This window comes from Mytilus galloprovincialis, chromosome 4, assembly GCF_965363235.1.
Source record: "Mytilus galloprovincialis chromosome 4, xbMytGall1.hap1.1, whole genome shotgun sequence".
Taxonomy (NCBI): Eukaryota; Metazoa; Mollusca; class Bivalvia; order Mytilida; family Mytilidae; genus Mytilus; species Mytilus galloprovincialis.
Window position 1 is genome coordinate 80,967,777 of NC_134841.1, and position 27,238 is coordinate 80,995,014.

At 32.8% G+C, this 27,238-nt stretch overlaps 2 protein-coding genes and 1 long non-coding RNA gene across 4 annotated transcripts; 1 reads left to right on the top strand and 2 right to left on the bottom strand.

Moving 5' to 3' along the window:
- Positions 1-2,213: 2,213 nt before the first annotated feature.
- On the bottom strand, positions 2,214-11,595 carry LOC143073097 (myrosinase 1-like). The gene is made up of 8 exons (XM_076248411.1): positions 11,388-11,595; positions 10,099-10,226; positions 8,997-9,275; positions 8,411-8,594; positions 7,042-7,254; positions 5,939-6,059; positions 5,421-5,605; positions 2,214-2,724 (listed from the first exon to the last, which is right to left on the bottom strand). Exons 1-8 carry the CDS (start codon positions 11,539-11,541, stop codon positions 2,363-2,365), a joined length of 1,626 nt encoding a protein of 541 aa, XP_076104526.1. The 5' UTR covers positions 11,542-11,595; the 3' UTR covers positions 2,214-2,362.
- A 1,918-nt stretch (positions 11,596-13,513) lies between these two features.
- LOC143073098 (neurocalcin-delta A-like) lies at positions 13,514-17,773 on the bottom strand. 2 transcript variants are annotated; one of them, XM_076248412.1, is made up of 4 exons: positions 17,610-17,773; positions 15,755-15,868; positions 15,008-15,277; positions 13,514-13,805 (listed from the first exon to the last, which is right to left on the bottom strand). In XM_076248412.1, the coding sequence occupies exons 2-4, from the start codon at positions 15,860-15,862 to the stop codon at positions 13,605-13,607; spliced, it is 579 nt and encodes a 192-aa protein (XP_076104527.1). In that variant the 5' UTR covers positions 15,863-15,868; positions 17,610-17,773; the 3' UTR covers positions 13,514-13,604. The 2 variants fall into 2 exon arrangements, with proteins under 2 accessions (XP_076104527.1, XP_076104528.1); XM_076248413.1 differs by lacking the exon at positions 17,610-17,773 and adding an exon at positions 16,156-16,298.
- A 2,536-nt stretch (positions 17,774-20,309) lies between these two features.
- Positions 20,310-24,912, top strand: LOC143073102 (uncharacterized). Its single transcript, XR_012977393.1, has 2 exons — positions 20,310-20,528; positions 22,416-24,912. It is a non-coding gene; the product is annotated as an uncharacterized LOC143073102 (long non-coding RNA).
- The last annotated feature ends 2,326 nt before the right edge of the window (positions 24,913-27,238 follow it).

The window sequence follows — 27,238 nt, forward strand, 5'->3', positions numbered from 1 at the left end:
TATGGAATATAAAGGGACGCAACTCCACTACTAACCGTGTATGAAATAAGCCCCGCCTTCCAACTAACCTAATATTAAATATACACAGTTTCCACGAGGACGCTTTTAACCAATCATATTCCTAGAAATGTATAGGAGGTAAGATAAAGATGATTCAGGAAATTCAGGTAACTTCACGTCTGATAGTTATTCACAAAACTATAATTTGTTTCGCAAAGTGGGTAAACTGGGATGAAGGATGTTATTGGAAAAATAGGGTAGTGTGTTGGCTAGAACCAAAAAGAAGACGGTACTTACGATAATTGAAGGAATGCATTTCAATGTTGATTTAGAACATAGATTATGTAACAGTTGTATACTCGTACATCACAGTATGCAGTGTCCCATCCTGCAGTAAACCCCATCTTGAATGTTAACGCCGATCTGACTGCTCGGAATGTATCGAGACGCCTAGCTACAACTCAGGACAGAATCTGATGTCTCGTGTAGGGAGAGAACCACATGTAAACGACAAGTTAAAAACTGTATGAGCCTATAATTAAGGAATCGATGCAAAGCAAATTAATATTTTCTAATCATCATAGCTACCTTCATTTACCAATGGCAGTTATCACAGTAAATTTCTTTAAATAACATACCCATTGGATGATTGTTACATTGTTCTCGTTCAAAATAGGCATGACATATTTGCCACTGGACCTTAAGTAAACACAAATACTAACTTATTTTGGAAAGGTCTTCAATGTATATAAAACATGAGAAAAATTCTGTTGATAATCTTGTGACTGTTATGTACGGTTTTATCAACATCGTGCCGTAGAATATTTCGTCTTCTACGGGATGACCAATAGTTTTTTTTTTATTCCGGATGGGGCACATGAGGATTTTTACGGATTGAGAACGGAATACTATGTTTTACCTCTTGCTAAGATAACATGTATATTTTCACCTTTGTACACAACTCAGTTGTGCATTTTTGAAAGAATATTCCCCATAACCCTCCTTTCTAGGAAATCAAATTTGCGTCCCTAAACACATGTCTAATTTTTAAGAAATAAGTCAGTCAAAATGAAATAAGTTACTTAGTATTGAAAACCTTAACCAGATACTTCTTTTTAACAATCTAAATGAATGATTATTCGATTGTACAGCTTGTTAAATGTAACACAAAACACTTACATATATACCGGTATAAATAAAATAACATTTACACCGGACGTGCGATTCGGAACTTTGTAATCAGTGTTTTGTATTTTAGTTTCTGATTTACAAATATGGTCCCCTTAGGTATGTACTAAACTAGATAAAAACATTCGTCATGACCACAACAGGGGATAGATACACTGTAATTTGCGATATAATTTTCTGCGTCGATGATTTTCATAAAATAAATATTCTTGCTCTTGTCCTCTTCTCTAGGCTTGATTTTGCCTTTATTCGTATGCCCAAAATGTTACGGGACGGATTATAGTGTGTCCGGACGAACACAATACTAGTATCTACTGTCTAATCATTATGTATTCTGATATCTGTAAACCCGATACGATGGGGCAGAGGTATGATACTGCTGCGAAATGGGAAATTGATAATTGGTAAGTTGAAATCGTCCCATTTGTCATATATTTTAGTGTGAAGTCGTCCATCTGAGTCAATATTGAGGGGAAAAAATCAAGGTATGAAGCAGTCTAGTATCAGTAGTATCCTTAATTTCAAGTTCACTGGGATATATGAGATGTGATTATTGGCTGGAATATGAGTTATTTAGTGATATGAAATCATCAAAATATCTCAAAGTAAAAGTAAAGAATTTTGCAAGGGGCTTTTTCTTTTTGTCGTTTAGATGGTTCTGAATGAATTCTGCTTCATACGAGTACAAAAAAATATCGGTCAGTAGGGGTGCAGAATTGGTTCCCATTGGAAAACCGACTGTCTGTTGAAATATCATCTTCAGTATGTTTTCTGGTAGATTCATTGTGGTTTTTTTTTCATAAAATAAGAATTATTATAACCTAAAAACAAGAAATTTGTATCTACGATTCCCATTCCTTTTAGCAAAAGCTCCGTTTAATAAATTATTATATTTGTTAACCCTGGTGTTGAGTTACAATCTAATTTACAGAATGGTAGCTCAAATTGCATAACAGCTACGGGACTGGTTTGATATGGAAGCAGAGAAACTAATTATCACTGACTTAATTAAAAGAAACTGAAAGTAGCGTGCATGATTGTTTACTGAGTAACCCGAAAATGTTTATGTACAAGACTACAGCGTTACAATATAACAAACTTAATTTTAAAGCAATGCGCTAACTAACTAAGCTTTTGATAAGTATCAGATATACTGAACTCAAGTTGTCCTTGATCACTCATTCAAAATACAAAAGAATGAAACACACAACAATATCAACATAATTAAGTTTTGAACATCACTGCTACTGCTTGAAGCAGGAGTACTTATTCCAACCGGAGGAAATCCATTTTGATTTATTATTTTTGTGTTCCCACTTGAAGCAGTAGTACTCGTTCCAACCGGAGGAAATCCATTTTGATTTACTATTTCGGTGTATGCTGCAGCTGAACGCTTTGGTGTTCTTGGTCTAGCAGGGTCGCTGAAGTCTGTGGAATGAAGTCCAAACTTCTCATGAAATCCTCTATTCCATTCGAAAGTGTCCAAAAGACACCATGCCGTATATCCAAAGACGTTACAGCCATCCTGTTTTATAGCTGAAAAAATAAAATGTGTTGAAATATTGGTAAATTGCAAAACGGCAGAAATAACAAGCGTATAACCAAGACGGCATACCATGCGTAAAGCAGAAGAGTGACAAAAGATACCAGAGGGACATTCAAACTCATAGATAGAAAATAAACTGACAACGCCATGGCTAAAAAAAAAGACAAACAGACAAATAATAGTACAGAAGACACAACATAGAAAACTAAAGACTGAGCAATACGAACACCACCAAAAAAAAAACAAACATGGGGTGATCTCAGGTGCTCCGGGAGAATACAGATCATGCTCCAAACGTGGTACCCGTCGTGTTGCTTTTGTTATTACAAATCCGGTAGTTCACATTCATGAAAAGGGAAGAGTATTGTAGTAACGACATAAGGAACAAATCCGATATCATCTGTGAAACGGTTATTCCATAACGGTCAACCAACTCGTGATGGCGTCCGTAAAATTTACGAAGATATGATTTCAACTTCACCATTTGGAACTCTTGGTTCAATAGATTCCTTTTGAGCAGCAATACTCTATCAAGGAAATCATGATAGGAAACACATGGCCGGGAATATCGTATCAATTGGGAGATATAAACTCCGTATGCAGGTTCTGCTGGAATGTTGCTACATAGAAATGGAAAGATCACAATTGGGAAGCTGAAATCATCTCTTTTGTCGTAAAGTTTTGTATTCAGCCGACCCTCATTGTCAATTTTTAGATGTAAGTCAAGATATAAGACAGACTTAACTGTATTTGTTGTATCTTTTATCTCAAGTTCAATGGGATAGATTCGTTAAAATAAGTCACCAAATTTTTTATTATTTAGTGAGAGAACATCATCTATATAGCGGGACTTGAAGTTTAAGGATATTGCTTACTTCTTATCTTTCTTCCTAAGAAGTTCCTGTATGAAGTCAGCCTCATAATAATAAAGAACCCAGTCGGCAAGAAGAGGGGTACAATTTGTTCCCATTGGAATTCCCACAGTCTGTTGAAAAACACCTCCTCCAAACGTAAATCAAGAAATCAAGAAATCAATCACCTCGATAAGGTCAGTTCCAGTGATTTTTTGTTTGAATCAGAGTGATTTTTACAAAGTAGGATGTATCCCTCCCCAAGGCAAGATACTTGCATAGACGTTCGCCACTCTTTTTTTTAATGAAACAAAGTAATATCTTTCAGAAGGTTAGGTTGAAATTATTCCAAAATGTTGGAAATTAGTTTTGTTTCTCTTTTTACATTTGTTCTCAGGACTGAAAAAGCAGACGTGTTTATGGAATGACATTGACATTAAATAAAGTAATTCGCATTGTACATTGTATAAGAGTCTAGCTATAGGAAACAACAAGTTTAATACATATCGGACAGACTAACGACTGTACACCGCATACAAAATACGCAAAAAGTCTTACAATTTGTGAATTCAAACTATAAAAATATATAAAATGGTATTGACATATATTATGGTTTCTTCAGGGTCAGTCGGTCCTTTCTAGATGTAATACAACAAAGAGGTCCTTCGTTTAAGATGATCTCACTCAAGTATACAGGTCATCTTGAAAAGATTTTTTTTTAATTGGATAAAATTCAAGATTACTTCTCTAATGGACTGTCACAACACACATTGCACTTTCGGTTCCCCTTGGTGCTTTTACACGTTTAGACTTTGTGAATTCTTATACATGTATTATGCATGTGATTTGTAACGTTAAGAAAATTATAATTTTGAAGAAGGAGCATTAAAATCTTGCAAAAATCACATTTATAATTATCAAAGGCACACTTCACTTAGATCGATAGAAGTATGAATGTCATAGAGACAACATTAACAAATTGATTGCACTACAATGATAAATGTATACTACTGTTTGTTATTTCAGGTAAGGATGAAGATGTGTGCCTATCGCCAACTTGTAAACCCGCTGCATTCGTTTGCCCCTTTCCTAAGTCAGGAACCGGGTGTTTAGTGTCGACTGTTTGTGTGGTTCACAAGTGTTTCTCGTTTCAGTCGTTTTATATAGAACCGTCAAAACTGGATTTTCCTGTTTGAAGGGTTTTACAATAGTCATTTTGGGTGCCCTTTATAGCTTGCATATACACTCATTCGACATCTTCTTATAACTATATTATAGTAAACAGAAACTGATTTAGGAAGTTATCGTACGTGAATTTATGGAGTTTTTCCCTTAATCTCCAATTTTAAAATGTTTCGAACTTTCTTACTTCTGACAATTGACCTTGTAAATAAACTAACATCAGATTTCATTTTTTTTTTGTTTTTTAGCAAAATAAAATTGAGAATGAAAATGTGGAATGTGCCAAAGAGACAACAACCCGACCAAAGAGCAGACAAGAGCAGAAGGTCACCAACAGGTCATCAATGCAACGAGAAATTCCCGCACCCGGAGGCGTCCTTCAGCTGAACCATTTATAAAAACTTCTGTCCAAGCCAGATGCAGTTCATATACTTGCCCAGTTTGGAAAATATTAACCAAACGATAACTACTTCATTCGATACATTTTTATTATATGATATTAAAAGAACTACACCCTTTGCGAGCATCAACATGAAGCCATAGATTTAACGAAAATTACTATTTTATGTAAATATATTTTAATGCATTTAACATTGAATACGTATTTGTGAAAATCTCCCAAAACTTGCTGTTTTCAATGTTTGACCACTTACCTTTAAGTAGTTGGTTGATGTATTGTCGGTAGTAATTAATTCTGTGCGGGTCATTGGTTGTTCCATTATTATCAGTGATTCCATTTTCAGTTATAATTACTTTTGGATTATTGTATTCTTTTTTAATCCAATTTAACATATCCCTAAACCCCCACGGCACAACTTTCAACCAGTATGATCCTGACCTACAATATATAAATTATAAATGTTAACTGGATTCGTTTCCTTTATTTAAAAAAACCTCACTAAGAACAATTAAGATTACTTCTACAGGTCAGCTCACAAAAAAAGTAAAATCTCAAAGATACCGAACTGCGAGGAAAATCTTCAAAGCTCCATTAAAGCGCTAATATTAAAGCCTCGAAGTCATTTTGAGATGAAGAGCAATAATAAAACCGCCTTTTCATTGCGGTATTCGTGTCTGTGTCATGAATAATTATAAATATACAGTCAGTTATTATTTCTTTCCCTATTAAAAGCTTAAGTTAGTTGCTGACTCAAACTTAATGACCACTTACCCTGTCCACGATGGATCTCTTGATAGCTGTAACCGCAAATCACCTGGAAAACCAAACTCCTTCTTTGCTGGTTCTACTAAAACGGTCGTGTAGTGGTTCAATCCAAAAAAATCGAAGCTACCTAATAAGAAATTCAAGTCAATCTGTAAAGGTTCATCATAAGGAATTGAAAAATATGGCCGTGTTTACACCTCAAAATTTACTGAGTACAGACAAACTGGTACATCTAGGAAAGTTTTAAGGCATGGCAGGAACTAGATATATAAAAGTTATATGTAGTATAAGTTTTAGATAATTAAAAACTTACCTGGATTTTGATGTCCAGTTTTTTCCAGCCTGCAGAAGCTAGCAAAATAAACAATCACCCGAGTTTCTTTTGATACGGTCCACCCATTTATTTTACACAGTTTAAATCACTTAGTGTCTGCAGATGTCAATTGTCCATCTATTGTCCATTTAAATCAATACTTCTCACAACATGTATTATATGAGGAGAGATTCTCAAACCTCTTTCAAAAAAGTGCACGGCAAAATCCAGTTAAGTTATGAATTTTCTAAATCATACAATGCATTCGAATTCTATTTATCTAGGACATGCTATGCCTTAAAACTTTTCCAGATGAACAGGTTTGTCTGTACTCAGAGTAAATTTTGAGGTGAAAATACGGCCATTTTACGCAAAGGGTCCACATGAACCTTAACACACACACTTTACACTTACATTGCGTAAAGAGATCTAGAGTGTCACGTTTAGAAGCTTTAAGGCTAAAAAATAAAGGAATGACTACGTTTTTACCCTGACTATGAAGAAATAACATTCAAAAGAGGTTAATTCGAATGATAAGAAAACATATACAGTTATTTCATTTTTAAGGAGTAAATTATGAAAAAAAACATTGAAGATATCCCAATCACAAAGTCATGACAAAGTTATGTCTATGAGCTGATAGACAATAAACTTTCAGTCAATTAGAAGAAGTGTTACATCCAAATTTTCAAACCATTTCCAGAGACTTATTTATGATTGCAAAAATCTTACAAGTCGCTCAGATAAGAATCAATTTCGTTTCATGAGTAACATTCGTAATTAAAAGACGACAAACCGTTATTGAGTGCAATCTCCTGTGGTGTAAACTTAGGCAAACGATCACCAATGTTGTCCTTCATAACCTTTGGATAATCGCCATCTTTGTAGATAGGATGAGCAAACCAACCAAGCATGAACTGTTGTCCACGCTCTGCAGCATCGATGTGTTCTTGGTTACTTTCATTTTTAGGATGCATAGTATCAGAATTCATCGTTATTCCCACAATACCTACAACAAATTTGATTTTACAATGATTGATGATTACCGCAGCATTTCGTTGCAAATCATCTCATCATATTGGAGGAAAATTTTAAATGCACATTACATACTAGTATTTGGATACGTTTGGGATAATGAAGAGTGATATAAGTGTGTTCCACTAATTTCAAACAATAGGGAAGTAATAATTAAAAGTGATCGTTGTTTCCAAAATGATGCGGAACTAGTTGTTTACTTTCTTTGAAGATAAGGCGGAAAAAGTCAACAATGAGTGTTTAAATAGAAATGTTGTCACTAAAGTCTTATTCCGACCAGCAGTACGTAAACCATTGACAAAGTCGGTTGTAGGTTCATCTAAGTACGTATCCATGTCTGGTAACTGGGGACGAGATATCCAATTCATCGTGCAAAGGGAGTGCAACGCCTTTTACACGTTAAAAAGGGGACGAAAGATACCAGAGGGACAGTCAAACTCATAAATGAAAATAAATTGACAATGTCATGGCTAAAAAATCAAAAGACCAACAAACAAAAAAATAGTACTAAAGACACAGCATAGAAAACTGAAGAACCCTCGAAATAACTCATGTAGGGATCCGCGTAGTTAGCTAGTTGCTAAAATATCTGACCCTCTTTAATGCGGTTAAACCCCTATTTTCCCGTGGCACTCCAAATTTCTTCGAAGCTTAAACACGTGGCATCTATTACATGACATACCAAGTGTACTTTTCTCCTCAAGGGAATAAACTTTTACCCCTCCCCATCAAAAATATTAAAAACTAATGAACTCTCTTTTTGGCTATATAAACTACTAGGATGTGGTAGCTACATTTATGCTTGCCAATGATACAACTAACTCACCACCAGAGACCTAATGATGTAGAAGCTAGCAACTACAATATATAGATTATACAGGCTGACTGAAGCGTCGATTTCGGAGATTGCGTGAAGCTTTAATGAACATAGCTGACCGTATGAGGTATATGGGTTTGTTAATTTGTTGTGTCATTTGGTTTCTTGTGGAGAGTTGTCTCGTTGGCAATCATACCACATCGTATCTTTATTCTCTTTATAAATAAGCATAGAAAGCACTTAATTAATCAAAAGTATGTACAAACACATAACTGATTTCAGTAGGTTGACACTATATAGGATACTACAATACCTTTCTGTGTAGTTTTATACCGGTGCTTGTATGTATCATATGCTTTTGCATGTGACTTGATAATGTGATGACCACACCTGTACGGTGTTACAGAAGGTTCTTTGATACCGGGTGCATATTCCGCGGAACCGTGTCCCATCCAGCAGATTACCCAGGGTTCATTAAACGTGATCCAATGTTTGACCTGTTCAAAGTAGAAGTTTTTTTTAACGAGTTTTATTGTCATGTACTGTTTTGGAACTTATCTAGTCAATACATTAACTTGGATATGTCGTAAATAGCAATTAACTTTGTCTACTATGAGTTAAATGTTATAGTCATGTCGACGAAAATTACTGTCAATGCAACCATATTTAAAGTGTTTTATTTTGCCCAATGATCAGCAATAATGGTTACATGTATCTCATTTGACTCTAATGGATTAGAAACTGTTTAACTTGTATGTCATGTGTAATACGTTATTACAATAACATTATTTCAAACGATTTCTGATTCTGAGGTATCTTTTTATTAAAGATCTACAGAGTCTTCAACAGATAGAGGGTCCCAGAGATGTTGAGAAATAAATTAACAATACACAACGTACCCTGTCGCCAAATGTTTTAAATGCTGCGTCTGCATAGTCGTTGTAATAATCTACTATATCAGAGCCATTCCATCCTCCAATCTGTTCTTGAAGACTTTGTGGTAAATCCCAGTGATAGAGAGTAACTAAAGGTTTAATGTTGTACTTAATTAATTCGTTGATAACATTATTATAGTAATCGACACCAGGTTGGTTTAAGCTTTTGTTTCTACCAGTTCTATAAGCTATTGGATCTGGAATAATCCGTGTCCAGGCTATTGAAAATCGATAAAAGTCAACCTGAAAGAATACTGGTCAAGTAAATTATATTAATATAGACTAAGTATTCTCTGTATGTTTAAGGCAAATTAAACCGTGATGCGAAGCAAAAAAGAGATCTGGAGAAGACTGAAAACGACACTATAGATATTATTTCCTGGGCATAACGGATAATTACAGCTTTGTTTGTTTGTTTTTATAGATTTTTCCAATTGCCTTTTAACACTGTCACAGTTCCTACACATACAGTTACCCGAAAGACCTACCTTATGATAATCAGTAGTAATGTGAATCTTGACTATAGAGCGTATAGTCGAGATTCACGTTGATAGTAAACATGCATATTTAGAGTTAAAAAGTATATATATGGTACTAATAAGTGATATATATTAAAAAAAAAATCTGAGATTTATGATAATAAGGGGGAGCTCAAAACAGGATCCTGTCCTCAAGCACCTGTGATAAGATCGCTAGTGCTCTCTGACCTTTTATCATGAAGTACGACACACATGTTAATGCAAAGACAAAATTTATTTAAATCTTTATTTATATTTCTAACATGTGTAAATCAGTACATAATTTTAATGTTCCTATTTAACTTAAAACTTGTTGACCAACCCCCAAATTCAGACATATTGTATACACAAGTCTGATAAAATATCCTTACTATACTACATGTAACTATATAAGTTAAGGCTGAAACAAATGAAAATTGTTCAAAAACGGTTTTTTTTCTAAAGTTTAGTTTTTTCTAATGTGTTTGTCTCCGACAAAGCAGACAAGAATTCAAATTGAAGGAAGATAACTCTAACTTTAATTCTATCTTTACAAAAGTAGAACTTGCCCCGAGACTTCTGATCAGTTGCATATCCTCCATATATTTATGATAACTGTCACATGCTATATCTCCTGTATCGTTATGCCAGTTATTATTGTCATGACTAAATCTGTCCCATATATGTTCTGATTTTCCTGGAGATAAACATGAATAGTGGAGAAGTTTAGATATACAAAAACACCAATTATAACATTAATTTAAACCATCATAACTAAAACACAAATGGCGAGGCATACTTGCTACTGTCATACAAGACTAAAGGTTTACTAAATATGATCTGTCTGTATTTAATTGAATCCGATTAATGTTGTTTTATTGTCTACACTACGGTTCAAAATGTCACATTGCTTTGTTTTATTATGTACATATGTTTTACATATGTTTTGTTGTGTTCTAAAAAGTGTTACCGTTGGAAATTTTAAAGAAACCACTGAACTGCAAGTTTCGGATTTACTAAAGACTCATACACAATGCGGCGTGATTAACAACTTTTGGAGTGGTACTTTTATTTATCATATATGAAGTTCTGTAAGGGGGTCACTCTATAAATCCTCCTCTGCTGAACCCTTCCCTAACATGTTTCAATATAGTGCATGCCTACTTTTGAAAAGTTGATGTACAAAGTGAGATATTTCACTTTTCAATTGTTTGTTTTTTTGCCTGCTATTTAATTTTAATGTTTAACAAACGAAATGGATTTTAGTCATGAATTTTGTAGACTATGCATGTAGACCTTTGTGACCGACTAGTGCTCTTTAGAGCCTCTTATTTTATTTGATTTCTTCTAGATTATGCATGAGACATATTTCGGAACTAGACATCCACCTTTTGTAGTGAATTTTATTCTAGAAACAAGATTTTTCCAATAACATAAAGGAACAAGATTTGTTTTTAGGAAATGATAATATTACTATTTTTTTTATCAGACTAGAGGCTCTGAATTTCCTTTTGATGACGATTTTTAACATTTCTTTTTTGCGTTTTTACTATATATCGTACAAAATATAATAATAGAAAAATAGACACTTTTGATCACAAAAGTGATCAGCAAAGCAAGATCTAATAAAAAGTCAAATTTTGTCAATATATACTAAATAGTAAGTAGACGGTCACTCTTTTTGGAGTGAATGGCTTTAAGTTAAGCCTCTTGTTTAATTTAAAGATTTTGATAGGAAGCTTTTCATTAGATACAAATATGTAATAATTAGTACATATTAGTATGTATTCCCAAAACTCCAAGATGTTTTCTCCGACACATTGATTTTAATCAGAAAAAATATAAATGATAACGATACCTCCTTCATTCCACGCGCCTTCTATCTGGTAGGATGAAGTTGCCACACCCCAGAGAAAGTCATCCGGAAAGGTATCATGATAAAAATCATCTGTACCGAGCACACTATGATATCCATTGAAACTAAGCAGTACAAATCCAAGGAATATTTCCATAGCTCTTGTACCACCAAATTAGACGATGATAGATATGTTGTCGCTTAGACAGGTTTAATATCTCTTATACTATTTTAAAATAACTGCGTTGTTCACTGTTATGTTTGCATATGACTCTGTAACTAAATCTTTGTTTATTCATTTATTTAAGTAGATGCACACTTAATACTATATTAGTCCTTTATAATCCATGGTTAGCAATACGCCGTTATCAAGATTAAAAAAAAATCACAAAGCATCTCTCTCTTTATCTGTGTCATGCAAAATCTGCAGATATTATTATTATGAAAATCCATACATTTAATATTTGAAATTAAAAAAAAAAATGTTTGCTATACACTATTAACTGATCATATTAAAATCTTAAATTTTGTTGAAATTCTATTTTATTTTATTTTTTGTCAAATTACATGCAACATGAAATACAAAACATTAAAGAAGAATGCGTCTGAGGACACGAATGCTCCCGCTCAAGCTTGATTTTCAAACGGAATAGACATTAAATGTGGAAAAGCTCGTCTTGAGCAGTTCAACTAGTACCGTTTATACAGCCGATTGCATTTGGGTGTAGTTAAAAGTAATATCTTTGGGTAAAATTGCTTGCTAGCTGAACTGTGAAGTCAATATTAGGTAAGGTATAATACCCTTCTTTCGAAGTAGTCTTGTCCTACAGACAGCTAGAAGATTGGTTATCTGTCAGACTCTTAAAGGAGGGTAGTTTACTTAACCTAATAACAATGAAAATTGTTATCACCAAATAATGTTTTGCACGGAAGGAATCGAACAACAATTTATATATATTTGTATTTCCAGCAGACAGAAGCAGACGATTCCAGTGCTCAGTTTTTTCACTTCATGTATATAATCCGTTTAATCCCGCTGCAATTGTTTGTACCTGTCCTAAGTCAGGAATTTGATGTTTAGTAGTTGTCTTTTGTTGATTTGGTTCATAAGACTAAGCGTTTCTCGTTTCTCGTTTTTTTATATAGATTAGACCGTTGGTTTCCGGTTTGAATGGTTTTACACTAAAAAAAATTCTGTGCCCTTTATAGCCTGCTGTTCGGTGTGAGCCAAGGCTCCGGGTTGAAGACCGTACCTTTACCTGTAATGGTTTACTTTTATAAATTGTGACTTGGATGGAAAGTTGTCTCTTTGACACTCATACCATTTCGTCCTATAACTATATAAATACAATGTATGCAGAAATTCTGGAATTCTGAAGTATACCCGACACTCCATTTACTGTTAAAAGAAGTATACCCGACACTCCATTTACTGTTAAAAGAAGTATACCCGACACTCCATTTACTGTTAAAAGAAGTATACCCGACACTCCATTTACTGTTAAAAGAAATATACCCGACACTTCATTTACTGTTAAAATATACTAGAACACACCCGCGAAATCGCGGGCATATACAGCTTGTTGTAGGTTGATATTTTGTAAAAGATATTATGTATGGAAAATTTCATAAAAGGTATCAAAAGCTCTCCCTTCTTTCAAAGTACGATATTTGTTTCCCTTCTTTTAAATTTAATTATTTTCGTGTTTCTGGCCTCAGACCACAATCATTCTTCTCCTTTGCTACAATGCATCTTTTGGAAAGAGTCAAATTAAAAAAATTGCACCGCTTCATCCATGAAATAAATGTCACTGCTTATATATAGACCATTATTAGTCTAATAAAATTTGCTTCTAGGACAATCCATCAGTGCTTTTTCTTTTGAGAGCCTTATTATCATGCCAATGGTAGGATATGAATCTTGTATAAATGAATAAGACCGACTAAGGCTAAGTTGAGAGGTGGTCGGAGGGGTCCTGATCCCGAAAATCCCGAAGGAAGAGAAGCGACACACAAAATGAGGTCTTCTCGTTTAATAGTATAGATAGATAGGACTACGCATACCATTAACTGTTAAAATATATAGGACTATGTACAAACCTTTAACTTATAAACACCGAATTTACAAATTTTATAACAAAAAAAAGTTTTAATGTAAAAGCAATATTTTTGTCATTTTCATTTATCAACCAAATCATTAAATACAGAAAACTTAGGATGTCACGTGTCCTCTTCGTCTTCTTCTGTCATAGTTCCACAGAATATTGCATATAAAACAGGATCTTCCATGAATGTTGTTATAAATTCTACCTTTGTTAGTTTATCGTCAACATTTTTGTCGCATATCTCAAACATTTTCTCAGCTATTTGTTCTGGAGTTGTGTCGTATTTTGATCGTTTCTTCCTTAAAGCTAAAACTGTCTGCAAATACAATGTATATAATATCAAAAATAAATCGTCAAAATAGGAAAGAAAATAATTCAAAGAATCAATGTCTTCTTTTAATAGGTTAAGAAATGTTAAACTTCAAATCATGTAATTGTTTTCAAACCATAGATAAAAACAAACCCATAAAATATCTGATGAAGTAGAAATAAATGTAATGTACAGTAAAATAGCTTAGAAAGACTTTTAGATTTGCAACAATACAAACTACGTAGTAATAATCCAAAATAAGGTTAGAAATTTAAAAACAGATGCGGTTCTGAATTTATTTATATATTTCCTGTTCCTATTACAACTGACTTGGTAACTCGAACCAAGTTATATGTTGTGGTTGCCATCCATATTCTTCCCGTTTCTTTACTTTCCAAATATAGAGTATAATATCTCTTAAGTGATACGATATTACAGAGCTTAACTTTCCTGTCATGATTTCCTTGATATCTAGAGTTGGTGCTTACATAGAGGATTATAAATCAAGAGTTCCGAGTGGTTAAATTGAAATCATCCTTTGGAAATTTTCCTTGCACCATCACGAAATGGTCGACTGTCATGGAACATGTGTTTTACATGTACAGATGACGACAAATATGTTCGTTACCAAATTTTCATTCTCTTTTCCTAAAAAATGACCAAACGAATAAGACTTAATCGCAAAATGTGTACTTACAGGAGCAACACGGTGGGTGCAACATGTGGAGCAGGATCTTCCTAACCGTTCGGAGCACTGACCCCCCCCCCCCCCCCCCGATTTTAGTAGGTTTCGTATTAATCAGTGACTGTCTATTATAATAATTAGTTTCTATTTTTTGTCTTTTATACTGTCATTTGATCGTTTTTTGTTTTTTGACTAGGTATTGTCAGTTTGTCCACTTGCAAGTCGGTTGCATTTTTTTGTAGACCGTTTCCGTGTGGCATGCAAAGAGTATGCATATTTTTGATGAACCATCATTATATTTTTGTCATACATTCAATTAAAATGTATTGTGTCTAAAATATGATGCAATGTGCTGTACCTGTGAACGTGAATGTGTTTATTTGTTTGGTTCAATTCAAAATGCATAAAGCTGAATACATATACAGAATATAGATATAAGAAGATGTGGTATGAGTGCCAATGAGACAATTCTCCATCCAAATCACAATCTGTAAAAGTAAACTACATGGAATATACTTGTTACCTTATAAATTTTAATCATTTCTGGTTTTTCGATGGTTCCGTTGCCATCAATGTCAAATAAATCGAACACCCAATTCAGTTTTTCCACTGGATCTGCAGTACATTCATGGTTCAAGAATAATAAAAATTCTTTAAAATCTATTTTTCCACTTTTATCTCTATCTGCAGCACGAAAATAGTTATCAGCAAAGTCGGAACTACTTTCTTTGTAACACCCTTTCAAAAATTCTTTAAAAGCTTCAAGCTTCATATTTCCATCCGGATTGATTTTCTGAAATGAGGTACACATCATGTAAATTAATAGTAGTTATCAAAGGTACCAGGATTATAAAAGATACACATAATTGCAGAAGGGACAGCTGGCAAAAAAGTCGCTAATTTTCATCCAGCTATATTTTCAATTGTCAAATGCAGAAACAAATACTTAAATTTTGTTGTAGTTAGAAAATTATTTTCAGATGTTTCTGATTGCTGGTTTAATCCAAAAAGTCTCTCTCATTCATTAAATGTTTTAATAACATGACTTTTGTATAATATATCAGAATTATCAGACATTGATATAGTCATTTCCATTTTTCAGAATCTCACTTTTTTTATACATCAATTGAAAGAAAATTCAAATAAAATTAATATGTAAAATAGCTGATCTTTTAAAAAATAATTCGATCTTCTATTTATCGTTGCAAAAATTTAAATTACATTTTGATACTCATAATATGTTATACATGTATTTTATGAAACTATTCACCATGAATTCTTTATAAAACTCCATAATATCTGGTTTCTGGAAATCTGTATGTTTTTCTAGATATTCAAAGTCTTTTTCCGGTATATGCTTTCTCATTTGGTTCCCCATTTTTACCTATAATAAAAATGCAACAAAACAAATAATATATTGTATTAGTTAATGCACTGGATTACAGTTTGTAACAGCTTGTCGAACATGTTGCAGCCCACAAATCAGCTAAAGAATTAAGGGACATTTCAACTTTTGCATATATGAAGTCTGACCAGGATTGATACTTTTAAGCATTCACATTAAATAATATTTCTTAATATAAATAAACAATAAATTGCAAAAATGTCTCCAAATTTGCAGATTTGTAATGGGATTCTGCAATCCAAGATGGCGGTATACCATAAATCTACCTTAGTTTTGAAGATCTGTATCTGTTTCCAACTTCTGTATACGCCTCAGATTCCTTATGGCTAAGATGTTTCGTTTGTTAGTTCTCGTCCAATTATTTGATAATAAAAACTGCTTTATTTCACGTCTCAATCAAGTTAACAACCTGTCTTTAGTTGTAATGGCATTGGACAGGTGGTTGTTATACACATTTTTGTTTGTCCTATAATTTGACATTTTACCTAAGGTATGATTAATCGATTCTAAAAAACAACTTTATTTCATGTTTCACGTAAGCTTTAAAAAAATACTCAAAGTTACAAACTGTTTTTTTTTTCAGTGCAACTTAGTGGGAAAATAATGCATTTGTGGAGTTAGAAAAGATTGATTGATTATCAGATATTACCAATTTTTATCAATATACACCGTAGCAAAGAGAAACATTTATTTTGGGAACATTTAAACATTATAAATATGTTCGTATCGTTGCTACATGTTACAGTAATATTGTCAGTTAATTTATTACGGTATTTGTGTACAAGCTATATAATCTACAATTACCCACAGACATTACGCTATCGACGTCTAGCAAAGCTCTTCAATGAAAACAAGTGCAGTAAGGTTTTACTCCATGTTGAAGGCTTTTTGTGACTTTGAGAAAAATAACTACACCTAAAGCGCTGTTCATTTGCTCATATTTTATTTTCATTTGAGCTTAGTGAATGTGTGTTATGATAAACGAATTTGTGTCATGAATAATTGCACAATGCCTTTTCTTTCCGTAATTTTAACATTATTTTTTGCAACCGAGATAGACATTGGATGAATCCACTAGTTTGTTGAGATTTAAAGTAAAAAAGTTGAAAAAGTTGCAGTTCTAGGTTTTTTTAAGCATAATTGCTAGATAATTTCCATTTCAAATTGAGATTGGAGAAATGTTGAGAATATTGTCATATAATTATGTTTTATTATTATTTACTCTTTTGATAGAAACATCAAAATGTTATTTACTCAATTATCAAACTTTTATAAGTGGATCTTTAAATGAATTCACATTGCGAATTAAGTAATCGCTCATCTAATCATTTAATTTATTTTAATTCAACTTTTAAAATAAAATCACATAATACAATATATAGTACATGTATCCTCTTCAAAGATTCAACTTGAAGTCTTGATGCAAAAAATAGCAGTTTTTCTAAAGGATGCCATAACCTCTAAAAAGGTTTTTAAAGCGCTCCCGTCTTGTCGACTTTTCAAACAATCAAATGGTTGCTCCAATTTTGTCAATAGAATAAGTGTGTATTTCTCTCTATCTTTTTCACCACAATTCCTCAAAACAAATGAAAAATAAAATGAATGAGTTATACTTGCTAACATGTACAAATACTCTGTCGATTGCATACATACAGTGTACTTACAAGATTTTTATTGAATTGATAAGTAGTACTAGTAATTTATACATATCTTAACTTACTTGCAATATGTTGATAACTAAATATCCTTTAATGCCAATAACCTGTTACATAAGCGTAATCATGTTTCTTTCTGCTTTTTCTGAAATTCACTGCATCACAAGTGCTCATGTAACAAAATTGGCAAGGATTATACACGTGTAGTCGTATATATCTTATTAGATAAATGCGTATTATTCATGATATTGTCAATCTAAATATCTATCTTATATCATAGTATATACAGACTGTATTACGTGCATTCAGCACGTACACAGACAAAAAGGTTACGATATAATAATGCCCCAGTCATCGAAGTGTAATCTAGCATATTTCAGTTATTTTATTAATAATTCCATATTTTTCAAAGGCAAAGTATGTACTGTAGTCAAGTTAAAAAATAAATCCGTTTGAGGAAATCGAACTCCACTTTCTGCCAGAATCAAGTTAAATTCCGTCCACTACGAGTTCCATAATAGCTAAGTGTTGTGCCTTGTATGTCTGTTTGAGATTTTGAGTTTTTTTCTTACGCATTCTTGAGATTCTTGGTCAACTAATATTAGACAGAAATACAACAACAACAGTGACAACAAAATACATCCAAGGGTAACTCACTATGTGTGTGTGGTGGTGGTGGTGAAAGGGGTTTGGGGGGGGGGGGGGGAGATGTTTATTTTTGTAAACTTTGATAAACAGTTTTTTTTTCCAATAACACAGTACATTTATAAGACTTAAAATCAACGCGTTGATTTAAATTTTTATTATGAAAAATTAATAAACATTTGAATTTGCACGAAAAAAACATATCACTGTGAAATATTTAAACAATTTATACAAAATCCTAACTTTTGAAATAAAACGGTTTTCAAATTCTCCACAGGTAAATAAAAAAAAAATTTGTCGTTAAGTATACTAAATCTTCCTATTAGAAATATCAAGAAAGTTCTGTAATATAAATAAACATAATCTAACATTTGGTACATATGGGGTGAATATCAACAATAAAACTATACAATAAGAGCTAGATAAAATTTCCTGTAAAAATTTAAGGTGAAATGGAATAACTTTGATGTTCATAGTACGAAATGAATATTAGAAGATATTCCAAATAATCAAAGCTATTTTATAAACAAGATCCAGATCATATAATGACGTTACAAGGAGAAAAAAGAGTCAAACTAAAATTCAACATTGTCATACAGCGCGGAGGTTTTGCTAGCAAGAAAACCAGGTTCATCCAACTATTATTTTTGTTAAAAGGTCCTGTTCCAAGTCAGGAATATGGTAGTTAATAGTTCGTTTCTATGTATGTTGCATTATTGATTGTTTTTTTTATTGTTGCACTTCAGTGATCTGTTGTTTCGTTGTTTTCCTCTTATAGTTGATGTGTTTCCCTCGTTTAAGTTTGTAACCCGGATCTGTTTTCTCTCAATTAGTGGATATGAACAGCGGTTTACTATACTGTTACTTTTATTTAAAACAAATAAGATATAGGAATGTATGCTTGGAATAATGATAATAATCGTGGTTCAGAAGATAATAAAAAAAAAAGAAAATGAGAAGTAACCAAAAATATTAGACATATACAGTACCCTCATATACCTCAAAAGTTTACTACCAAGAACTGCTTTTTTTTTGTCATTTCGACTGACTGGTGAATAAAAAAACAAGACTGTGTCCCCAGTACATGGATGCCCCATTCGCACTATCCTTTTCTATGCTCAGTGGACCGTGAAATTGGGATATAAACTATAATTTGGCAATGGAATTAGAAAGATCATATCATAGGGAACATGTGTATACTAAGTTTCAAGTTGATTGGACTATAACTTCATCAAAAACTACCTTTACCAAAAACTCTAACCTGAAGCGGGACAGACGGACGAAAGAAAGGACGGACGAACGGACGCACAGACCAGAAAACATAATGCCCCTCTACTATCGTAGGTGGGGGCATACCAAATATTCGTAAACAACGAATTTGATGGTTGGTGCTACATGTTGAAAAGGAATATGTTATGATTTAGGAAAATTCCGTAATGGAGTATATATATGTGCCCTATTTGGTTAAAAGAATCTGTTCATTATTTCCAAATGAAGTTAAATTATACACACATGTTTGCACGTGAAATGGAACAAGTTTTGATCAGCAATGTTTTGCAAAGTTTATACTATTTGTAAATCTACACCCAAATAACACACACAGGGATGTACAATTTTTTATGATGGAACATTTTATTTGTCGTATTTTCTGTAAGTCCGGTCATTGTAGACATTGGCATAGGCTGTTTTCCTTTATATTTTTTAGCATGTAATTTGAAATTTTCAAGAATTTTTGAAATAAAATAGGTCTGTTGATATGTTACAGTAGTTTTTTTTTTTAACTATAACGTACAATTCCTAGCTTGTGAAAATATTTAATTTAGCTATTTATCGATAAAAACAAACAAATACATTTTTTAAATATGATAATGCTCTAAAGAAAACTATGGTTTTATTTTTGGGTTACACAAAATTTGCACGCCACCCTAACAGCACCTCAAAACAAGATTTCTAATGATAGAACAGAATATAAAAACCCTTAAGCATTTACTTTATATCATAGAATTAAAAAGTTAAGAATATATCAATTATTATAAGTATTAATAATGAGCAATGTGTCACTAGCTTTCAAACATGATTGTCCTTAATTGATTTGATTTATACATATCAATTCATTCATATTTTCCTTTATATTAAGTTTTTCCGTCGGCTAAATTTTGGTAGAAGATAGTTGTTCGCTAAATAAATTGGCTACAGGCATAATAAAACTGAAAGTACATGACTATTTGTACATCAAAAAAATACCCTACCTTCATATTGTATTCTTTCCGAACGGATCTGCTGTGTATACATGCGTCTACGATATTCTTATGGATATTCACACATACCATGCAGAGAAGGTAAGATAATTCAAGTATCCTGTTTATTAAAATATATTGCTATGTAATACCATTAGAGCAACTCTATATTATACCGTAATATAAAATTTCACATGGTTTGCATACACTTTTACTAAGATATGAGATATATAAATAAGACAGCAACATAATAGCAGAAATAAGTACGAATACTAGTTCAATAATAATTATTATTGATTGTTGTTTAACGCCACATTCACGCTAGTGGCTGTATTTTGATTAACGCTACATTCAACAATAGTGGCTTTATTTTGATTAACACCACATTCAATAATAGTAACTGTTTAGTGGCTGCATAGTGTTGAATGTGGCGTTAAACAGCACAAATATTTCATGGTGGGCAGTTTTTATTGGCGGAGGAAGTTGGTGCGTAAACAACATTTAAAGGTACTAATATTTATGTTCTAGTTGTGCACTCTTACAATTCAACTAAATTATTAATTGTTTTTGGCTTTTAACTAGCTGTCAGTAACTGCGAGTACTCTCAAATCGTATTTTCTTGTTAATTCGACCTGTTGATACTGTTTACAAATGTATAATGCTTTTTTGTTATTTTGTATAAATTTTCACTTCTTCTTACTAAATTTGTATAAACTTCAAGATTTATAACCTGTATTATTAAAACCGGTTTTTTTCTAAAGTGAATATTTTCGAAGGGTTAAATATTTCGCAGTGGTGTCTTGCCATGGCTTTGTTTGGACTTGTTTGTTTGTCCCTAATATTTTATTAACTGTGCATTTGCATTCAGATATCGCCGATCAAATTTATTCGTTCATAGTGTATTAATTTACGTTTTTTGATTGAGTTAGGCCTGCCAATTGACATTTTATAATGTGTTTTTCTATGTTGTGATGTTATGCTATTGTTTCAGAAAAAGGGAAAAGGTTTGGATCCATTAAAACGTTTAATCCCGCTGCAAATGTTTGCACCTGTCCTAAGTCAGGAATCTGATGTACAGTAGTTGTCGTTTGTTTATGTAATTTATACATGTTTCTCGTTTCTCGTTTTTTTATATAGATTAGACCGTTGGTTTTCCCGTTTGAATGGTTTTACACTAGTAATTTTGGGGCCCTTTATAGCTTGTTGTTTGGTGTGAGCCAAGGCTCCGTGTTGAAGGCCGTACATTGACCTATAATGGTTTACTTTTTTTTAATTGTTATTTGGATGGAGAGTTGTCTCATTGGCACTCACACCACATCTTCCTATATCTAATAAATGTTATAAGCCAAACTAAAAATGCGAGAATCAAGAAAGTAATACACATAAAGTAGAGCTATATTATTGTTTGTTCATACGTCATGAATACAAATTCATTTTTTGCGTGTGATACGAAGATCGTATTTACAGTTTAATAAAATACCGTATACAGATATTGATATGTCTTCATTATTCGCCCAAAGACATGTCGATATGTTTTTTTCTCTGAGTGTCACTATGATATACAAAATATGTCAAAGTAATTATATTTGACCCACAATATTAAAAAGTAGATGGTATATGATTGCCAAGAAGACAACTATTCGCCACCAAAGTTAAAATAATGTGGACATAATCAATCACAGATCGATCACCTAACTGCCTTCAACAATAAGAAAACCCATGCTGTGTAGTCGGCTATAAAAACCAAAAGCTGTCAAAGAAAACAAGCACAACCACGTGTACTATGTACAATATTATAGTATAGCCTAGTAAGGCAAATTACAAAGTCTGACGAAGGAACGACAAAACGTTACTTTTTGAAAGAACGTCCCAAAAGTAATGTGAGCATTCAATTGGGTGAAAACATGTCTGTGGTTATAAGCTACAATAAGTACTTAAAATGTACATGTACTTCTCTGATACTAATTTACACTTTTTCTTCTGTTTCAGGAAAAGTTATTGTAAATTCGAATGGTCAAAAAAAGTTTTAATCCGCTATTTAGTTCAAACAAGAAATTTGTAAATCACAAATTGTATGAAACAGGACAGTGGATCACGGTTCCAATTACATCGTTTGAAAGTATCCCAAAGACAACTGGATTAACAGACAACAAATTTGGCCAAAGAACAAACAAAAGAATTGGCGAATTATTAATTAGCACCCGAAACTCATTTTTCAAAGTCAAATTACGAGTACTCAGATGCAATCCAATAAAGCAAAATTTCTTTGCACGACTTGTGGAAAAACTCTCAGTAGCAAATATGCTTTATCACTGCATATGGATGGACATTCTGGATTCAAACGACATAGCTGTCAGAATTGTGGAAAGAAATTTCGACACCGTAGTACGTTAGTTGAACATTTGAAACTCCATACTGGTATTAAACCACACCATTGCGATGTTTGTGGTCGTAACTTTATAAGAAAGACAGTATTGGAAACACACATGAAAACACACAACGGAAACCAGACTTACCAATGTAAATTTTGTTTTTCGAAATTTTCCAATTTTGATTGCTTTAAGAAACATATAGTCAAGCATACCATGAACAATTCAAATAATGTTGATACAAGCGTAAATGTCGGTGACACAGATATACACCAAAGTATATCAAGTGACGAATTCCTCAATCACGAAGATGGGGAACTCAACTACTTCGTAAATTCTTCCGAGATTAATGATCCCGATTCTGTCCCCCTTTTCATGAATCTCATGTATAGCGAGGAAACAAATTGTACCTCCAATAAGAAATCATTTTGTACAGAAAATATTTCGAAATCTGGTGTAAAAACCGATGTACAAGACAAACAAGTAAAATGCAACTTATGCGGAAAAAAAATCAAAAGTTTAGAATTATTTTATTTACACAGTAAAATCCACACAGGTTCTACGATCAACTGTAGCATATGCAATAAATATTTTGCATCAAAACAATGCCTAATCACCCATATGAGAATTCACTCAGGTGATCGGCCGTTCGAATGTCACGTGTGTGGTAAAAGTTTCAGTGCCAAAGGAACACGTGATGATCATATGATAACCCATACGAGTGAAAAGCCTTACGAATGTTCAATTTGCAATATGACTTTTCGCTTCAGGAGTTCATTGAATAAACATAAAAAAAGGCATGCAAAGAAAAGCAATGTAGATTTAAATCAAGATATGTATGCAAAGAAAAACAATGTAGATTTAAATCTAAAATTTTGTGAAATTTGCGGTCAAGAATTTTCCAAACAAGACATTGCAATTTCCCATATGAAAGAACATGCGGCAGACGGAATATACATACATATTTGTGAAATTTGTGGAAAAGTTTTCAAGAGTAGAAAAATGTTCGGTTTACATATACAGAAAAATCATGAAATCTATGATTTTCCTAATAAACCAAAACATCAGTATATAGATACAGACAGAAATCATGAATGTGATACATGTGGGAAAAGTTTTAAGAAGTCAGGGCATTTGAAAGTTCATACACGCTTACATACTGCAGTAAAACCTTTTAAATGCGATGTGTGTTTAAAGGCGTTTACTTCAAAATGTGATTTAACCAGACATATTCGAATCCACACAGGAGAGACACCATACCAGTGTCATATCTGTGAAATGGAATTCAGTCTAAGACGACAATATAATTGTCACATGAAAAAAGAACATTGAAGACTTTTACCCGTTTATAAACAATTAGGTTAAAGTTTATATAATGTCTTTATACTTTTTAAAAAGAAGACTGTGAACAAAATTAAAACTATTGATGTGATCACAATTTAATAATAGAATGAAATTCAAAACAGTGTAGCTGTGGCCATTGATTGACACATTAAAATCATCCATTGACTGGGACAATTTACGTGAACGTTTGTCAGTAACGACCACTGTTCACGACGTACCTACGATAGACATTTAAACTGTGGGGTCACCAAAGGTTTCTTAACGCCTTTAATAATAAAATAATTCGAAAAATTAATCAGGAATAACCTTAAAATGAGTTTGTGTTTTGATTTATATAATTGATATAAATCAAAATATCGTGTTATTTCTGATTAATTTTTTGAATTACTTTATTTAGGTGTTGAGAACCTTTGGTGACCCCATAGTTTAAGTGTCTTTAAAAAGTACATAGTGAGCATTGGTCGTTACATACAAACGTTCACCTAAATTGTCCCAGTCAATGGATGATTTTAATGTGTCAATCAATGGCCACAGCTACACTGTTTTGAATTTCATTCTAAGGTTCTAGGTGAGATGAAAGGAGAGGGAGGTGTATCTCGAGCTTTAGCATTGTTTAAGAAAATAAAAATAAATCAATTCTATCAAATCTTTTCTGTAGTCAGCATTATTCATAGTAATAAGGAGTTGTAGCAATAACATAGTTACTATCTACATAGATTTTAAATTATATTTGTCCATCCTCATTGACTTGATTAAAACGATATGAATATGAAGCTTATCTTCTCGTATTTATAGTACCGTAAATTGTGAACTAAAACGCTCATCTAAAAGTAAAATCGAGCACATTCAACTCGCATTAGTGATGAACTCCTGCATGTTTTAACTTTTCAGTTGTTATAAGCACTTACAACGCCTTTCGTTTGTACAAAAAGTCTCAAAACACACTATTCATCATAATTATCGAAGGAGCTGTTGATGTCATGGTTGTATGTCAATCAAATCCAAGAGATGGATTATATGTTGTGCAGGGGTTGTCGTCAGATGATATGGTTCATGGGTGTTTCTCGTTTTGTTTTTGTTTTTTTTAGTTTTCTTTTTAATAGATTTAACTATTGGGTTCCCTGTTTGAATTTGTTTTACACCAGTCATTTCGGGTCATTTATATCTTGCTGTTCGGTGTGAACCAAGTCTTCGTGATTACTGCCGTACTTTAACCTATAGTTTTTAACTTTGGATAAATATTATGAACTGGATTGAGAGTAGTTGCATTGGCACGCATACCCCATCTTAGCAGCTTTTTATTTACATAATATAATATTTGAAAATCTGATACCTCAATTTTTTAGATTTCGAATTTAAATTACATTGTGAAGAAAGAATATTTTAGGTATACATGACTGTGGCCGTTTATTTTCATGACTTAATTCAGAGTGTACTAGTAATGCATGTACATATTTCCATGAGCATGTGAATGTCAAAGGAATTATTTCGATATAAGTTCTGGATTGTTCGATCTGAAAAAAAAAAAATCTGTTTGACTTGCAATGAATTGTTCACAACAATGTGTGTACTCGTTACGTTGAAAATATTGCCTTTTAAGCATATCGTGGATTAACTGACATTTGAAATAAGACACACAGGCATCAACACTCAAACAGTTCTTTAAAAAACAAATAGTATGAAATTCAAAACAGTGTAGCTGTGGCCATTGATTGACCCATCAAAATCATCAATTGACTGGGACAATTTACGTGAACGTTTGTCTGTAACAACTACTGTTCATGACGTACCTACGATAGACATTTAAACTGTGGGGTCACCAAAGGTTTCTTAACGCCTTTAATTATAAAATAATTCGAAAAATTAATCAGGAATAACCTTTGTGTTTTGATTTATATAATTGATATCAATCAAAATATCGTGTTATTTCTGATTAATTTTTCGAATTACTTTATTTAGGTGTTGAGAACCTTTGGTGACCCCATAGTTTAAGTGTCTTTAAAAAGTACATAGTGAGCATTGGTCGTTACATACAGACGTTCACCTAAATTGTCCCAGTCAATGAATGATTTTAATGTGTCAATCAATGGCCACAGCTACACTGTTTTGAATTTCATTCTATTTGCATTAATGACGTTAAAGAGAAATTGAAAATGATCAATACAAAATCACTCGTCGAATAAACCTAAAATACCACGACGGAAAAAAAACAGAAAAAAGAATACCATGACGGAAAAAACAGAAAGAATAACACGGTGAAAACCAGAAAAAAGCGACCCCCCCCCAAAATAAAAGCAAACAATATTCGTCATAACACTACACAGGTAGCTTACAAAAAAGCAATTAAATCTAAAAAAAACCCGTAGGTGAACGCATGTGCCCTGTAAGAATAAACACACTATGGTCCAATCACCGAGTTGCTTAATCTGAAAAATACAAATTCGATTAAAGTCTCATTCGTTGATGTCATAATCGAGGAAAAATAGGGATCATGTTTCGTCCGTCAGATATTCGAAGGGATATGACTTTGAAATAACATTAGGCATCCTTCGTTTTTGTTCTGATTGAGATTGTGACATGGTGATGACCGCTATACCCATATTTTGACAATTTTACCTATTATGTCTGTTTTGTTCACGCATCGTTGTAAATATGATGGAATTTGATGCGACTGTCATACAAGTGAGAGGTTAAGCACTATAAAAACAGGTTTAATCCACCATTTTCTACATTGAAAATGCCTGTGCCAAGTCAGGGATATGACAGTTGTTGTCCATGATTTGATGTGTTTTATCATTTGATATGGGACTTTCCGTTTTGAATTTTCCTCGGAGTTCAGTATGTTTGTGATTTTACTTTATTCGAAGAGCTTTTGATATATATTTCAAAGGGTTACATATGCACCAATAAACAGGGGCTATGGTGGGAAGACACGTTGAACAACATGAAACATTTTTTTGTAACTATAAATGGTTTTCAAAAAATACAATGATTTGAAGTAGAACAAAGACAGCTATTAATACAATTAATACGGATAAATTCAAACACAGGAAAAATTTGAAGGAAGATCCAAAAGGATACAAACATTTTATTTCAGAA

Excerpts from the sequence above, each read along its gene's own strand:
- LOC143073097 (XM_076248411.1), bottom strand. The coding sequence starts at position 11,541 with ATGGAAATATTCCTTGGATTTGTACTGCTTAGTTTCAATGGATATCAT. Across the intron at positions 10,227-11,387 it reads AGGCGCGTGGAATGAAGGAG|GAAAATCAGAACATATATGG; the intron begins GTATCGTTATCA and ends GTTTATCTCCAG. Across the intron at positions 9,276-10,098 it reads AACTGATCAGAAGTCTCGGG|GTTGACTTTTATCGATTTTC; the intron begins GCAAGTTCTACT and ends GTATTCTTTCAG.
- LOC143073098 (XM_076248412.1), bottom strand. The coding sequence starts at position 15,862 with ATGGGGAACCAAATGAGAAAGCATATACCGGAAAAAGACTTTGAATAT. Across the intron at positions 15,278-15,754 it reads AGTTTTATAAAGAATTCATG|AAAATCAATCCGGATGGAAA; the intron begins GTGAATAGTTTC and ends ACCTCATTTCAG. Across the intron at positions 13,806-15,007 it reads AAATGATTAAAATTTATAAG|ACAGTTTTAGCTTTAAGGAA; the intron begins GTAACAAGTATA and ends TTGTATTTGCAG.